The sequence below is a fragment of the Oncorhynchus tshawytscha genome, linkage group LG19 (genome assembly GCF_018296145.1).
Source record: "Oncorhynchus tshawytscha isolate Ot180627B linkage group LG19, Otsh_v2.0, whole genome shotgun sequence".
NCBI classification, from domain to species: domain Eukaryota; kingdom Metazoa; phylum Chordata; class Actinopteri; order Salmoniformes; family Salmonidae; genus Oncorhynchus; species Oncorhynchus tshawytscha.
In genome coordinates this window covers 39862839-39879319 of record NC_056447.1, presented here as the reverse complement: position 1 = coordinate 39879319, position 16481 = coordinate 39862839, and the positions used below count along the sequence as shown (strand labels likewise).

Sequence of the window (16481 nt, the reverse complement as noted above, 5' to 3'; positions counted from 1 at the left end):
AAGCTTAGGTCAAAGACAGTACAGTATGAAGATAGGCAGAAACTGACGCTCCAATAAAAATCCCTGATCACACTTGTAGGTGATGTCATGGCGACATTGGCTAGCTAAGCTCAGAAACACGTCATCAGGTCTAACAGTCCTTTGATATAAAGTTGTTTTTGACGAAAATGAAAACAGGCCAGTTTGTCACTTTCACAAGGTTGGAGAAATAACATGTTATTGACACAAACTAGTGTGCCTGGAACCTAGTACCATACCACATTCAAAAAGGCACTTAAATCTTTTGTCTTTCCCATTCACCCTCTGAATGGCACACATACACAATCCATGTCTCAAGGCTTAAAAATCCTTCTTTAACCGGTCTTCCCCCTTTCATCTATACCAGTGATTCCCAAACATTTTATAGTCCCGTACACCTTCAAACACTCAACCTCCAGCTGCGTACCCCCTCTAGCACCAGGGTCAGCGCACTCTCAAATGCTGTTTTTTTGCCATTGTTGTAAGCCTGCCACACACAATACAATACATTTATTAAACATAAGAATTAGTGTGAGTTTGTCACTTCCCACAAGCCGGGTTGTGACACAAAGAGCTCTTATAGGACCAGGGCACAAGTAATATAATAATAATCAATCATTTTGCTCTTTATTTAGCAATCTTACAGATACAACTTTATTTATTCATCGAAAATTGTGAAAAACTCATCTGCAATGCTGGGTTGTACTGGAGAGTCTCTCAGTCTTAAATTATTTTCCACACACAGTCTGTGCCTGTATTTATTTTTCATTTTAGTGACAGCCGAGAATTCACTCTCACATAGGTACGTGGTTGCAAAGGACATCAGTAACAGCGCGATTTGCCAAGTCAGGATACTCTGAGCGCAGCCCAATCCAGAAATCTGCAGTGGCTTCTGATTAAATTAAAATGTTTATAGAGCCGCTTGCTGCAATTTTGATGAGGCTCTTGTTCAAATGTCGGTAAGTGGACTGAAGGCAGAGTATGAAAGGGATAACGAATCCAATTGTTTGTGTCATCCATGTTGGGAAAGTACCTGCGTAATTGCGCACCCAACTCTCCCAGGTGCTTTGCTATATCACATTGTCAGTAAGCTTGAGTTCATTTGCACACAAAAAATCTTACAAATGATGGAAAGACCTGTGTTGTCCTTGTTAATTCAGACAGAGAATTGCTCCAACTTGTTAATCATAGCCTCAATTTTGTCCCGCACATTGAATATAGTTGCAGAGAGTCCCTGTAAATCTAGATTCAGATCATTCAGGTGAGAAAAAAACATCACCCAAATAGGCCAGTCGTGTGAGAAACTCATCATCATGCAAGCGATCAGACAAGTGAAAATTATGGTCAGTAAAGAAAACTTTAAGCTTGTCTCTCAATTTAAAAAAAGTGTAAATACTTCGCCCCTTGATAACCAGCGCACATCTGTATGTTGTAAAAGTGTTACATGGTCGGTGCCCTTATCATTGCATAGTGCAGCAAAAGCCTCTTGGTGGATGCTGCAATGTACCCAAGTGGCGTCAGGAGCAACTGCTTGCACGCATGTTACCACTCCACTATGTCTCCCGGTCATGGCTTTTGCGCCATGAGTACAGATACCAACACATCTTGACCACCAAAGGCCATTTGATGTAACAAAGCTGACCAATACTTTAAAAATATCCTCTTATGTTGTCCTGGTTTCCAGTGGTTTGCAGAAGACGATGTCTTTCTTAATTGACCCCCGATAAACGTAACAGACATACAGCTGAAGTTGGAATTTTAAATGTATTTGGCTAAGGTGTATGTAAACTCAGTTTTTCACAATTCCTGACATTTAATCCTAGTAAAGATTCCCTGTCTTAGGTCAGTCAGGATCACCACTTTGTCTTAATGAAATTAAATGTCAACATAATAGTAGAGAATGATTTATTTCAGCTTTTAATTCTTTCATCACATTCCAAGTGGGTCAGAAGTTTACACTCAATTAGTATTTGGTAGCATTGCCTTTAAATTGTTTAACTAAGGTCAAACATTTTTGGTAGCCTTCCACAAGCTTCCCACAACAAGTTGGGTGAATTTTGACCCATTCCTCCTGACAGAGCTGCTGTAACTGAGTCAGGTTTGTAGGCCTCCTTGCTCGCACACACTTTTTCAGTTCTGCCCACAAATTTTCTATGGTATTGAGGTGTGGGCTTTGTGATGGCCACTCCAATACCTTGACTTTGTTGTTCTTAAGCCATTTTGCCACAACTTTGGAAGTATGCTTGGGGTCATTGTCCATTTGGAAGACCCATTTGCAACCAAGCTTTAACTTCCTGACTGATGTCTTAAGATGTTGCTTCAATATATCCACATAATTTTCCATCCTCATGTTGCCATCTATTTTGTGAAATGCACCAGTCCCTCCTGCAGCAAAGCAGCCCCACAACATGATGCTGCCACCCCCGTGCTTCATGGTTCGGATGGTGTTCTTTGGCTTGCAAGCTTCCTCCTTTTTCCTCCAAACATAATGATGGTCATTATGGTCAAACAGTTCTAATTTTGTTTCCACGGACCAGGGGACATTTCTCCAAAAAGTACAATCTTTGCCCCCATGTGCAGTTGCAAACTGTAGTCTGGCTTTTTTTATGGCGGTTTTGGAGCAGTGGCTTCTTCCTTGCTGAGCGGCCTTTCAGGTTATGTCGAAATAGGTCTTGTTTTACTGTGGATATAGATACTTTTGTACCCGTTACCTCCAGCATCTTCACAAGGTCTTTTTCTGTTTTTCTGGGATTGATTTGCACTTTTTGCACCAAAATACATTAATTTCTAGGAAACAGAACGTGTCTCCTTCCTGAGAGGTATGACAGCTGCGCGGTCCCATGATGTTTATACTTGGGTATTACTGTTCGTACAGATGAACGTAGTATCTTCATGCATTTGGAAATTGCTCCCAAGGATGAACCAGACTTGTAAAGCAGAATTTGTTTTCTGAGGTCTTGGCTGATTTATTCTGATTTTCCCATGATGTCAAGCCAAGAGGCACAGAGTTTGAAGGTACTCCTTGAAATACATCCACAGGTACACCTCCAATTGATTCAAATTTGGTCAATTAGCCTATCAGAAGCTTCATCATTTTCTGGAATTTTCCAAGCTGTTTAAAGGCACAGACAACTTAGTGTATGTAAACTTCTGACCCACTGGAATTGTCATACAGTGAATTATAAGTGAAATAATCTGTCTGTAAACAATTGTTGGAAAAATCACTTGTGTCATGCACAAAGTAGATGTCCTAACCGACTTGCCAAAACTATAGTTTTGTTATTAACAAGACATTTTTAGAGTGGTTGAAAAACGAGTTTCAACCACTCCAACCTAAGTGTATGTAAACTTCCGACTTCAACTGTATACCAGGAGATGTGCCAGGCCCGCCACATCTGCTGACTCATGCAGCTGTAACGCATTGAATTCACTGGCTTGTACGCAAAGCCATGTCACTGATGCGTTGTGAAACAGTGTTGTTTGATGGAGGCATTGTAAGCATTTCGCTACACTCGCATTAACATCTGCTAACCATGTGTGTGTGACAAATAAAATTTGATTTGATGTATCGTTTTTTTGGGCCTTGTCCCCCAGCATTGTCCCAGCCAAGTCCTCCACAATTGTATGGGGCTTGCCTGTCCTAGCCACTCGGTAGCTCACCATATAATACACTTCTAGCGTAACGTTCATTCCTTCGACGATAAACGTGGATCCGACCATCACCTCTGGTGTGAGAAAACTGCAACTTGTCAGTGAAAAGCACTTTTTGCCAGTCGTGTCTGGTCCAGTGACGGTGGGTTTGTGCCCATAGGCAACGTTGTTGCCGGTGATGTCTGGTGAAGACCCTTCCTTACAACAGGCCTACAAGCCCTCAGTCCAGCCTCTCTCAGCCTATTGCGTACAGTCTGAGCACTGATGGAGTGATTGTTCGTTCCTGGTGTAACTCGGGCAGTTGTTGTTGCCATCCTGTACCTGTCCCGCAGGTGTGATGTTCGGATGTACCGATTCTGTGCCAGTGTTGTTACACGTGGTCTGCCACTGCGAGGACGATCAGCTGTCCATCCTGTCTCCCTGTAGTGCTGTCTTAGACGTCTCGCAGTACGGACATTGCAATTTATTGCCCTGCAGTCCTCATGCCTCCTTGCAGCATGCCTAAGGTACGTTCACGCAGATGAGCAGTGAGCCTGGGCATCTTTCTTTTGGTGTTTTTCAGAGTCGGTAGAAAGGCCTCTTTAGTGTCCTAAGTTTTCATAACTATGACCTTAATTGCCTACCGTCTGTAAGCTGTTAGTGTCTTAACGACCGTTCCACAGGTGTATGTTCATTAATTGTTTATGGTTCATTGAACAAGCATGGGAAACAGTGTTTAAAGATGTTTCAAGATCTGTGAAGTTATTTGGATTTTTACGAATTATCTTTATAAGACAGGGTCCTGAAAAAGGGACATTTCTTTTTTTGCTGAGTTTAAGTGAACCCCAAATCAATGTAGATATCATCATATTTTCACCTCTTCGATGGTCCAGCGTCCCCGTCTGTTGTTCGTTCGGTGCTTTCCAGGTAAGGGGGCAGTATCTCTTCGACTGCATCAGATTCACAACTGTCAGTGTCCATGCTAGCTGGGCTAACAACAAAGGTAGGATTACTGATGCTAGCATTGGATGTGCTTGTGGAAGCAGAACAACTTGTGCCTTCAACAGGTGCAGGTGTAGTACTGCTGGTAGTAGCAGTACAAACAGTAGAGCTGGTATGTGTCTATGGACCCGGGCCTTCCTTTTTTAACCATTTATCAATTTTAGAGCAAACGGAATGAGCAGCAGCTACATACGGAGCGTTAGTGGAATTCCCGCAAGAGAGTAACGGTTAATGTGATTGGATGTTAATTATTTGACTAGTCTACCTGTATTTGACATTGTGTTGTTATTTTGCTGAACACTTGATGGTTTAATTTTATTTTTGGCAGTGAAACGAGGCTACTCAGTCGAGAGAAAAACCTCACCCAAATGTATAGCCCTGTTGGAAAATATAGATGACTGTTTGAAAACATGAAGAATTTTTTAAAAAGTATTTATTTTTTTAAATTATGCCAATCACATTTTTATTTGGCGTACACCGACGGCATTGCGCGTACCCCAGTTTGGGAATACCTGATCTACACTAATTTAAATGGATTTGACAAATGACATAATTAAGAGATCATAGCTTTCACCTGGATTCACCTGGTCAGTCTGTCATGGAAAGAGCAGGTGTTCTTCATGTGTCGTACACAGTGTATATCCCTTGTAACAATATTGTAATTACATGGTTGGTTATTAACGATTGTAGGTACAATGTAACTAAAAGGTTTACCTAATGTTGTCCTGTCTCCTAATTTCTCCTGTTTAGACTAGTGTCCGCAAAGGTTGTTACATCGTAACTACAAAGGTTGTTACATTGTAACTACATAGTAATTATAAAGGTTATACCCTACTGGGTTTCACGTTACATTAAGTTGCTTGCGCCTGGGTAGATACAATATACTTACATAGGATCTACTTAATTGTCATGTAACTATATTGTTCTAACGTTACACTTGATTTGGTATAACCTTTGAGCCAGGTCATAACATAAAAATAAACACATTGAAAATTACTGGTAGTTAATGACAGGGTGTTCCTTGTTATAATTGTTGTTAACAGGTCTAAGCCTATTTATAAACTCTGGTATTACATGTGGATTCAATGGTAGTGGCACCTTGTAGTAACATGTAACAAGGTCAGATTTTGGTTTGAGTTGTTAACATTGTAATTCACAGGTGACTTTCAAACATGTAATCACAAAACAGTTACATAGCGGAACAAGAAAATTTGTAATAACAACAAGTTACACATGTGGAATAACCTTCAGCAAGTGAATGTGTAATTGTGTAAGAATGTGTAATGTGTAATGTGTAACACATTCCATGTTCCAATTGTGTAGTAACTGATTTTGCAACAACACGATAACCATGTAATTATATAGTAAAGCCTATGTAACTCCTACATTGTGAGTAATAAGGGCAACTTAATGTAAAGTGTTACCAACATTTCTTACCTGTGAATCAGGCTGTGGAGTAGGTGGTTTGACTGGCAAGAGCACAACTTCCCCAACTAACTTCACTGGACTGACACTAGATTGTTCAATGCTGAAGGCGAGCCCCTGACTTTCCGACTTCTTGTCCTCTTCAGGAAACGCTTCACTGATCTCTGACTGGTGTAGAAGAGCCTCAGCCTCTGCGTCGGAGGGAATGTCTTCTGTAATAATATAGACAATAAGTATATCTTAGAACTCGATAATGTACACTACTGTTCAAATGTTTGGGGTCACGTCCAAATGTCCTTGTTTTTGAAGAAAAAGCTTCTTTTTTTTGTCCATTAAAATAACATCAAATTGATCAGAAATACAGTGGCAGCTTCATTAATAGTACCCGCACCAGTCTCAACGTCAACAGTGAAGAGGCCGACTCCGGCATGCAGGCCTTCGAGGCAGAGTTGCAAAGAAAAAGCCATATCTCAGACTGGCCAAATAAAATAAAAGATTAAGATGGGCAAAAGAACACAGACACTGGACAGAGGAACTCTGCCTAGAAGGCCAGCATCCCGGAGTCGCCTCTTCACTGGACGTTGAGACTGGTGTTTTTGCTGGTACTATTTAATGAAGCTGCCAGTTGAAGACTTATGAGGCGTCTGTTTCTTAAACTAGACACTAATGTACTTGTCCTCTTGCTCAGTTGTGCACTGGGGCCTCCAACTCCTCTTTCTATTCTGGTTAGGGCCAGTTTGAGCTGTTCTGTGAAGGGAGTAGTACACAGCGTTGTATGAGATCTTCAGCTTCTTGGCAATTTCTCGCATTGAATAGCCTTCATTTCTCAGAACCAGAATAGACTGACGAGTTTCAGGAGAAAGGTCTTTGTTTCTGGCCATTTTTAGCCTGTAATCAAACCAACAAATGCCGATGCTCCAGATTCAACAAATCTAAACGAGGCCAGTTTTATTGCTAATTTAATCAGCACAACAGTTTTCAGCTGTGCTAACATAATTGCAAAAGGGTTTTCTAATGATCAATTAGCCTTTTAAAATGACAAACTTGGATAAGCTAACACAACGTGCCATTGGAACACAGGAGTGATGGTTACTGATAATGCGCCTCTGTACGCCTATGTAGATATTCCATTAAGAAAATCTGCTGTTTCCAGCTAGAATAGTCATTTACAACATTAACAATGTCTACACTGTATTTCTGATCAATTTGATGTTAAATGGACAAAACGTTTGCTTTTCTTTCAAAAACAAGGACATTTCTAAGTGACCCCAAACTTTTGAATGGTAGTGTAATTCACCATATTTGGTTGTGAGTGGAAGTGCCAACCAGATGCTTCAAATTTATACATCCGGTGAAATATCTGGCTAATTGTTTTATCTGTAGTGAGAGGTGAGAGGTAAGTGTGATGTAACTTCCTGGTGAACTCACTTATACCAGAGATATGTATATAATGATGAGATGCTCATGTCTCTGCCCTATCAATGTACTAACAAGTGCATCTTTGAACCCGATAATGTACCTCACCAGTGTAACCCTTGCTGTCATCATAGCTCATAAATTACATTTGTTAATACACATTCTGTGAAACCTCACTCTAGTATTAAATTAATAATTAGAAAACTAAACAGTAGATTTGTTGAAAAAGTTGGTTGCATACCCTGATCCATCTCGGTGCCCGGCTCAAAATCATGGCTGCCAACTTCTACTTCCGGGTGCTCATCCTCACAGGTCTCTGAGGGCACAGGAGAAGGAGGAAACAGTTAAACAGGGTACCAACTGAGCTTTTAGTCTGGTTCAACTAGGGCTGTGGTGGTCATTACATTTTGTAATTGACCGTTAATTAACATAAACACATTTAGCATAGCCTACAAGCCACTAATGCAGAACTTTGGAATATCTACATTTCAATAAATGTCTAATAAATCCATGTAATATAGCCTACACTATCACAATAAATCCATAATTTTTTTGAGAGGTCTAAAGAAACATGATATGAAGAAAATGTAGTCTATTTCAGAAGAACAGAATAGCATACTCTGCATTGTACTTACAGTGGGGCAAAAAAGAATTTAGTCAGCCACCAATTGTGCAAGTTCTCCCACTTAAAAAGATGAGAGGCCTGTAATTTTCATCATAGGTACACCTCAACTAAGACAGACAAAATGAGAAAAAAAATCCAGAAAATCACATTGTAGGATTTTTAATGAATTTATTTGCAAATTATGGTGGAAAATAAGTATTTGGTCAATAACAAAATATCTCAATACTTTGTTATATACCCTTTGAGGCAATGACAGAGGTCAAACGTTTTCTGTAAGTCTTCACAAGGTTTTCACACACTGTTTCTGGTATTTTGGCCCATTCCTCCATGCAGATCTCTAGAGCAGTGATGTTTTGGGGCTATTGCTGGGCAACACGGACTTTCAACTCCCTCCAAAGATTTTCTATGGGGTTGAGATCTGGAGACTGGCTAGGCCACTCCAGGACCTTGAAATGCTTCTTATGAAGCCACTCCTTCGTTGCCCGGGCGGAGTGTTTGGGATCATTGTCATGCTGAAAGACCCAGCCACGTTTCATCTTCAATGCCCTTGCTGATGGAGATTTTCACTCAAAATCTCACGATATATGGCCCCATTCATTCTTTCCTTTACACGGATCAGTCATTCTGGTCCCTTTGTAGAAAAACAGCCCCAAAGCATGATGCTTCCACCCCCATGCTTCACAGTAGGTATGGTGTTCTTTGGCTGCAACTCGGCATTCTTTGTCCTCCAAACACAACGAGTTGAGTTTTTACCAAAAAGTTATATTTTAGTTTAATCTGACCATATGGCATTCTCCCAATCTTCTTCTGGATCATCCAAATGCTCTCTAGCAAACTTCTGACGGGCCTGGACATGTACTGGCTTAAGTAGACACGTCTGGCACTGCAGGATTTGAGTCCCTAGCGTAGTGTGTTACTGACGGTAGGCTTTGTTACTTTGGTCCCAGCTCTCTGTAGGTCATTCACTAGGTCCCCCCGTGTGGTTCTGGGATTTTTGCTAACAGTTCTTGTGATCATTTTGACACCACGGGGTGAGATCTTGCGTGGAGCCCCAGATCGATATCAGTGGTCTTGTATGTCTTCCATTTCCTAATAATTGCTCCCACAGTTGATTTCTTCAAACCAAGCTGCTTACCTTTTGAAGATTCTACAATTTCTACAATTTTGTTTCTGGTTTCCTTTGACAGCTCTTTGGTCTTGGCCATAGTGGAGTGTGACTGTTTGAGGTTGTGGACAGGTGTCTTTTGTACTGATAACAAGTTCAAACAGGTGCCATTAATACAGGTAACGAGTGGCAGACAGAAGAGCCTCAGAGAAGAAGTTACAGGGCTGTGAGAGCCAGAAATCTTGCTTGTTTGTAGGTGACCAAATACTTATTTTCCACCATAATTTGCAAATACATTTATTAAAAATCCTACAATGTGATTTTCTGGATTTTTTTTCTAATTTTGTCTGTCATAATTGAAGAGTACCTGTGAAGAAAATGACATGCCTCTCTCATCTTTTTAAGTGGGAGAACTTGCACAATTGGTGGCTGACTAAATACTTTTTTGCCCCACTGTATGTTAGTTAGGTCCTGATCTGGCTATGCCATATGGCTGTGGGCTACACTAGTTAATTTAGCAGACAAGATTTGGTTAGAATTCCGTGGCATTATTTTATAATATTAAGAATACAATTGAACGTACTGTAGCTGAAAAAAATAGAAAGGATATTTTCTCCAAACTATTTGAGGACGCACATGCGGCTGTTCTGTGTTGAGCGGTTAACAAAGAAACAGGTACTCCTATACGCTTAATTTAGAGTTATTTATGTAACTTTAGTTGTGATACAAATTTTGGGCTGTATGATTTGACTTTTAATACATTCTAGGCTGCATGATGCGACTAATGATGATTTGAAAAAAGTTGCATGAAAGCCATGAGCTCAGCTTTGTTTTTTTGCACAGGCTGTACACACTTTAGTCTCACATTCACAAATTTGACAAGCACTTGATAATCCCTCGAATTTCCCAGCTGCAAAAAAGAAAATCCCCTAAAAAAAAATCCATGCCTTTAGCGGCCAGTTGCCGTTGTGCCACTTCCTCCCGCTGCGTGCCGAAGCACCTCTCACTCACATGGCTTTCAGTCACGTGATCGAGTCTTTCTCACAGGCTATAAGTGAAGACGGACACTTTGGGGACGTAACCTTGTGGGTCCTTATCCAATTTTGGCTGCGCATTTTGAAGATATTGGAAGCACAGTCCACATTTTCTTTTCGTCAGCCAACAAGATGAGTAGGCCTAACGAACAGCAAAAACACTAGCCTATGTCAATCTATAGTAGAAAGGTTGACCTATTCTATTCTGTGCAATAAATAAATATTCCAAACAGTCAGATAGGTTCCAAATTAATACAACCACTAGCATCAAAAAACCTGTTTGACACAATGAGCTTGACGCAACAGATGAGAACGTTTAACCTGTTGAGTGTAGGGGGCAGGATTTTGATGTTTGGATGAAAAACGTACCCAAATGAAACTGCCCATTTCTCAGGCCCAGAATCTAGAATATGCATATAATTGACGGATTAGGATAGAAAACACTCTAAAGTTTCTAAAACTGTCAAAATATTATCGGTGAGTATAAAAGAACTGATATTGCAGGCGAAAACCTGAGGAAAATCCAACCCGGAAGTTTTTCCTGAAAGCTCTCTATTCCATTGCCTGCCTTCGCTCCATTTAAAGGGATATCAACCAGATTCCTTTCCTATGGCTTCCCCATGGTGTGAACAGTCTTTAGACATAGTTTCAGGCTTTTATTTTGAAAAATGAGTGAGAAAGATCACATTGCGTCAGTGTATGGCTGGGTGCCAGCAGCGTCTTGCATGTGCAACAGCTTGGAGCAGACATTTTCTCTCTCTCTCCTATTGAAGAAGCTATAGTCCCGGTTAAAATATTATCGATTATATATTGTAAAAACAACCTGAGGATTGATTATAAAAAAACGCTTGACATGTTTCTACGAACTTTACGGATAGTATTTAGAACTTCAGTCTGCCTGGTCGTGACCGCTCGAGCCTGTGGATTTCTGAACATAACGCGCCAAACAAATGGAGGTATTTTGGATATAAAAATAATCTTTATGGAACAAAAGGAACATTTATTGTGTAACTGGGAGTCTCGTGAGTGCAAACATCTGAAGATCAAAGGTAAGCGGTTCATTTTATTTATTATTATTTTATTCGGCTTTCGCGAAAAGCTTTTTAGAAATCTGACATGCCAGGTGGATTAACAACAAGCTAAGCTGTGTTTAGCTATATTGCAGTTGTGATTTCATGAAATGTAAATATTTTTAGTAATTTAATTTGAATTTGGCGCTCTGCAATTCAGCGGATGTTGACGAAAATGATCCCGGTAACGGGATGGGTGCATCAAGAAGTTAACATAAAATGCTGCTAAACTATTAGGCGGTCACATTATAAGCGCAGCAATGTGCATACGGCAGTAGGCTATAATCAAATGTTCCATTAGCAGGAAAACACGATTCTCAAAAGTGACCACAAATACGATTATGCACATGATGCTTTTATTATAAAAGGTGAAAATAGGCTCTACACCGCTTGTAAAGCAATGTGCTTGATTTTAAGAGGTTATTTGACCACTTTAGTTGTGATACAAACCTTAACAAAAAACACAAGCCTATGGGCTAGGCTACATGCAGCATGCGCTGTTTCTCTTAAGCTGGGCATCATTCACAAGTGATAGTCTAATATTGTCACCCATCAAGACCATTCTTGATTTAATCTTGTCTTTACATATAGTAAATCATATGTGTGTGAAATCTGGACCATTATCATGCACCTGTCTCGAAACAGGGGCAGCGGGAAAAAAAATACATGTCATCTGTCCACTTAAATAGCGAATGGAGGATGCTTTTCCTGTGGTTCATTTTCATGCCAGCCAGGTAGGCTATACTCCTGTTGTAAAGATAAGCAATGTACTTAATATTTTCTTAACATTAGGAAAGTTGAGAAATAAATGTAGTAGGTCTAGCCTATAGAAAGCGGATGGGATACTCCTCTTTTTAATAGAGGCCATCACTCTGTTTTCTCACGCAATTGCATAGCTGTTAGAAATGTTGTGCAACATGAGCGTTGAAGTGAAGTGCTTGATTAGATTTTCGATACATTTGCATTGATGTCAGATTGATTAGAGGGACATAATAGTGCGGCGGTACCAGGCAGTTAACAAGTTTGGTAGGTTATTAATGACCATCAGCAGCATCAGAGCTTGGAGAAGCCTAATTACCATGAGTACGGTCACATGGAATTTGACTGCCATCAAGACTCGTGACCGCCGGTGTGGCAGTAATACGGTCACCGTACCAGCCCTAGGTTCAACCAAAGAGAGCTGTCTAATCTGAACCCTCTGATTTTCTGACCTCAGGGCAGGCAAGAAACGAAAGGTTAAACAAACACTTAAGAAAAAGACCTTTGGGCGAATATGAAGCATGGAGACAGGAATGAGAAAAGCATTTGACTAGGCCTAGGAGAAGTCCATTTCTGGGACAATTATAAAAATACATGTGTGGTAAGATGTTCATAGACAGGTCATAACATTTACATATATTTGCACACAACAGGCTTTGCAGATAAACAAAGAAAAAGAAGAGCATATATTACCATGACATGATTGGTGGTTAGAGAGAGACATGCACTGATCCATTACTGAAAATGCAAACAGAGGACGCTTGCATCAAGAAATTGCAAATCCACAAGGTGTTAACGGCATCCATGTTGAAGTGGAAAAGCAAAAGTATCCCTCCCGTCCAAATGGTCCTTATGAGATCCATATACTATACAGTATGTTACAAGTTTGTAGGTTTTTTGGTGTGTTTGTCAAGAACGAAACCACCCCAAAAGCTTGAAAAAGGAGTCAACCCACCTCAGAAACATGCCACTGTTAATATCAGAGGAAAACAAGGATTCCAGAGAAATGACAACTCCCCCCACACAAGTCATTACCCATCTAGTGACATCATGCACGCCAGGCAGACCACCATAGGCTTGCAACAGCCCTGGTGAGTGTGGTGTATAGCCCCCCCCACATAACTTATCTCCTTCTACTCCGATACTTTATAGTGTGATCTGACGTACAGGGAGGTGAGGTTGGATGGTGAGAAAACTGGTAAAGTGTTGGTCTTTTGCGTTGTATAGTTCCAGCATGCATGCTTGTGAGTGTGTGTCTGTGTGTGCTGCCATGCTATAAGGAAGGTAGAGTAGAATAGAGCTGTAAAGCCAAGGTATAGGGATCATCATATATAATGATCACATATATCGCTCTGCACTACCTCCAGACACCGACTCCAACCAGACTCGCACAGCCTCATGACGGGCGGATGTGTTGGCGGGGGCTACATTTAAAACAAACATGGTTGGGACAGGATATTAACAGAACAGACACATGGGAAATAAATAACAGAACAAAGCCAAACCAAATGAACAGACAGAATAAACAAAAGGGATAAATAAAGGAAGGAACCCGGGGTGTGATTGGTGACCTTTGATCTGACCAAGTGAAACCTGTGTCTCTCTGTCCATCGGTCACAACCCCAGACTCCTTAACGTCAACACTGAGACGCAACATAAATGCTCAACAAAAGAAAGCAGGAGAATCAAAACCACAGATGATTATAGACAAGAGGTTGGTTAGTGTGGAAGGGTTGGTCCTCCTGGCCCAGACACACACAGCAGTAGCCAGTCTGATGAGAGACACTGGTCCCCAACTGGGAGACCCACAGTCAGGGAGCAAAGGGGCTGGCCTGGGAAGTGTACCCAGGGATTACCTCCTCTGGGCTGGGTTACCTGTGGAGGAGGGCTGGGAGGCTGAGGCAGGAGGCCCCTCCGACAGCACGGAGACTCCTCTGATATTCTTAATGACTGTAGGATCCACAGGCTGCAGCACTTGCTGGATCTGCAGGTATCTGTCTGTATGGAGGTGTAGGGGGTGGACCGTATATGGTTGGTGTGTGTGGATTTGAGTTCCATATTGCATGAAGTGTAAGAGAGTCGTTGAGCAATGGGAGTAGGAACACCAAGGGAAACAGACAGGACAGAACAGGAAAAGAGAGGGATAAGAGAGAAGGTATAGAGGTGTTTTTAGAACAGTAGGAGACAGTACGGTTGAAATATAATATACCACAGGAAGGAGATGGAGGCAACATGCAATAGTGTCCTGGAACAACAGTAGCAGCTTTACAGTAAAATATTATAAATCAGAAAGACAAAGTCTCTACCATGGTAAAACTGTTGACTGACTAAAAAAGGGACACTGTACATGTTCTTAGTAGAAGTGGATTATTACAAAAACAAAGTTGCAAGAAAACAAGTTAATAGGAAGAACGTTAAGGGGTAGAATAAAACGGGTAGTGATATTTCAGCATGAGAATGTAAAACAGAGAATTAAAAATAACCGTCCTTCTCAGTCAAAATTCCACAATTCAAACATAACCATGCCAACCCAACACTGCAGGAGAAAGCCTGGTAAAAAGAAACAAACCCAACACAATAGTTAATGAATGAGAATGTCCCTTCACTCGTTGTTAAGTGTGCAAACCCCATCAGCAGGCAGTGGTGCTACCTTTAAATGTACCTGTATCCTCTTCATCTTTGAGGTTCTCCAGCCATACGCCTGACTGGAGCTCCCTCTCCCACGGGCAGTACTCCCCCTCTGCCAGTAGGGGGAGACATGCCCCACAACAGACAGACAGGCAGACAGAGAGAGGGGGGAGGAGACACAGAGAAGATGAGGAAAACAATGACTTCACAGTGACAGGTGAAAGAGGAATACTTTTCTTTAAAAAACAGATTTAGTGAGATAAGAGGACCAATAGTCAGAGTTAAGATGAAGACAGAATGCTCACATACAAATGAGGAAGACATCATAGGGAAAACACCGACACCAGTTTACTGTAGAACCCACTGACTGAGTGACTAGACAGGTCTGCTACATTCCAAATCGCACATATCATCATTTATTTATATATTTTTTAAATTTCATGACAGAATATCAGCACTCCAAACAGGACATCTGAAAACTGAACCTGTAGATAACGACATACAGTAGACACACTTTGTAAACTTTAAATTGTCACGTAATTTAAAAAAAAAACTATTTTACCATCACTCGATTCCTCCTCATCGTCCTCCTCTTCCTCCTCCTCCACCTTTAGGTCTCTAACAATTTGAGTCCCGTCCTCTCCCTTGGCCCCTGGGTCGCTGTCGGTCTTCAGCTTAGCATGGATCTCCACAGCCTCTTTCCAGGGTACCCCTCCCAGGTCTGAGGGGCTGGGGGGCTCCTGCTGCTCCTCCTCCTCATGGTCCTCATCCTCCTGGTCCTCCTCCTCCATGTCAGACTCAGAGCTGCTGTAGGAGTGCAAGAGAGGCAGATGTTAAAGCAGGCAGGGAAGGAGAGGATATATACACACACCAACACTTACTGACACCGTATATATCCAATACTTTACAAGCACTGACCATAACCATCACATACCAGCATGCAATATTAAATTATAATTTAAGCATCGGCCACAGTTTGTGTGCATTACAATACAAATCGGAGGGCATGTTGTCCGGTCCTCTGGCAGTCTCTATGGGGGTGACACAAGGTTCAATTCTCGGGCCGACTCTTTTCTCTAGACTGTAAACTCTCCTTCCAGACTCATATCAAACATCTCCAATCTAAAATCAAATCTAGAGTCGGTTTTCTATTCCGCAACAAAGCCTCCTTCACTCATGCTGCCAAACTTACCCTAGTAAAACTGACTATCCTACCGATCCTCGACTTCGGCGATGTCATCTACAAAATAACTTCCAATACTCTACTCAGCAAACTGGATGCAGTTTATCACAGTGCCATCCGTTTTGTTACTAAAGCACCTTATACCACCCACCACTGCGACCTGTATGCTCTAGTCGGCTGGTCCTTGCTACATATTCGTCGCCAGACCCACTGGCTCCAGGTCATCTACAAGTCCATGCTAGGTAAAGCTCTGCCTTATCTCAGTTCACTGGTCACGATGGCAACACCCACCCGTAGCACGTGCTCCAGCAGGTGTATCTCACTTGTCATCCCTAAAGCCAACACCTCATTTGGCCACCTTTCCTTCCAGTTCTCTGCTGCCTGTGACTGGAACGAATTGCAAAAATCGCTGAAGTTGGAGACTTTTATCTCCCTCACCAACTTTAAACATCTGCTATCTGAGCAGCTAACCTGCAGCTGTACATAGTCCATCGGTAAATAGCCCACCCAATTTACCTACCTCATCCCCATACTGTTTATTTATTAATTTTTCTGCTCTTTTGCACACCAGTATCTCTACCTGTAC

General features: G+C 41.4%; 1 protein-coding gene across 30 annotated transcripts in view; it reads right to left on the bottom strand.

Annotated features, from left to right (window-relative positions):
- The window catches only part of LOC112218753 (protein-methionine sulfoxide oxidase mical3a), a 146334-nt gene that overhangs the window by 24962 nt on the left and 104891 nt on the right, over nt 1-16481 (bottom strand). For 12 of the 30 annotated variants that reach the window (XM_042301660.1, XM_042301661.1, XM_024379844.2 and 9 more), the window contains 7 exons: nt 15275-15519; nt 14735-14824; nt 13960-14082; nt 13446-13508; nt 12778-12822; nt 7733-7807; nt 6088-6287 (listed from right to left, as the gene is read on the bottom strand). In XM_042301660.1, coding sequence (XP_042157594.1) covers nt 6088-6287; nt 7733-7807; nt 12778-12822; nt 13446-13508; nt 13960-14082; nt 14735-14824; nt 15275-15519 — 841 coding nt within the window. Of the gene's footprint in view, nt 1-6087; nt 6288-7732; nt 7808-12403; nt 12532-12777; nt 12823-13445; nt 13509-13959; nt 14083-14734; nt 14825-15274; nt 15520-16481 lie in introns of those variants that run through there. The other 18 variants (XM_024379842.2, XM_024379843.2, XM_042301667.1 and 15 more) reach the window with 18 other exon arrangements.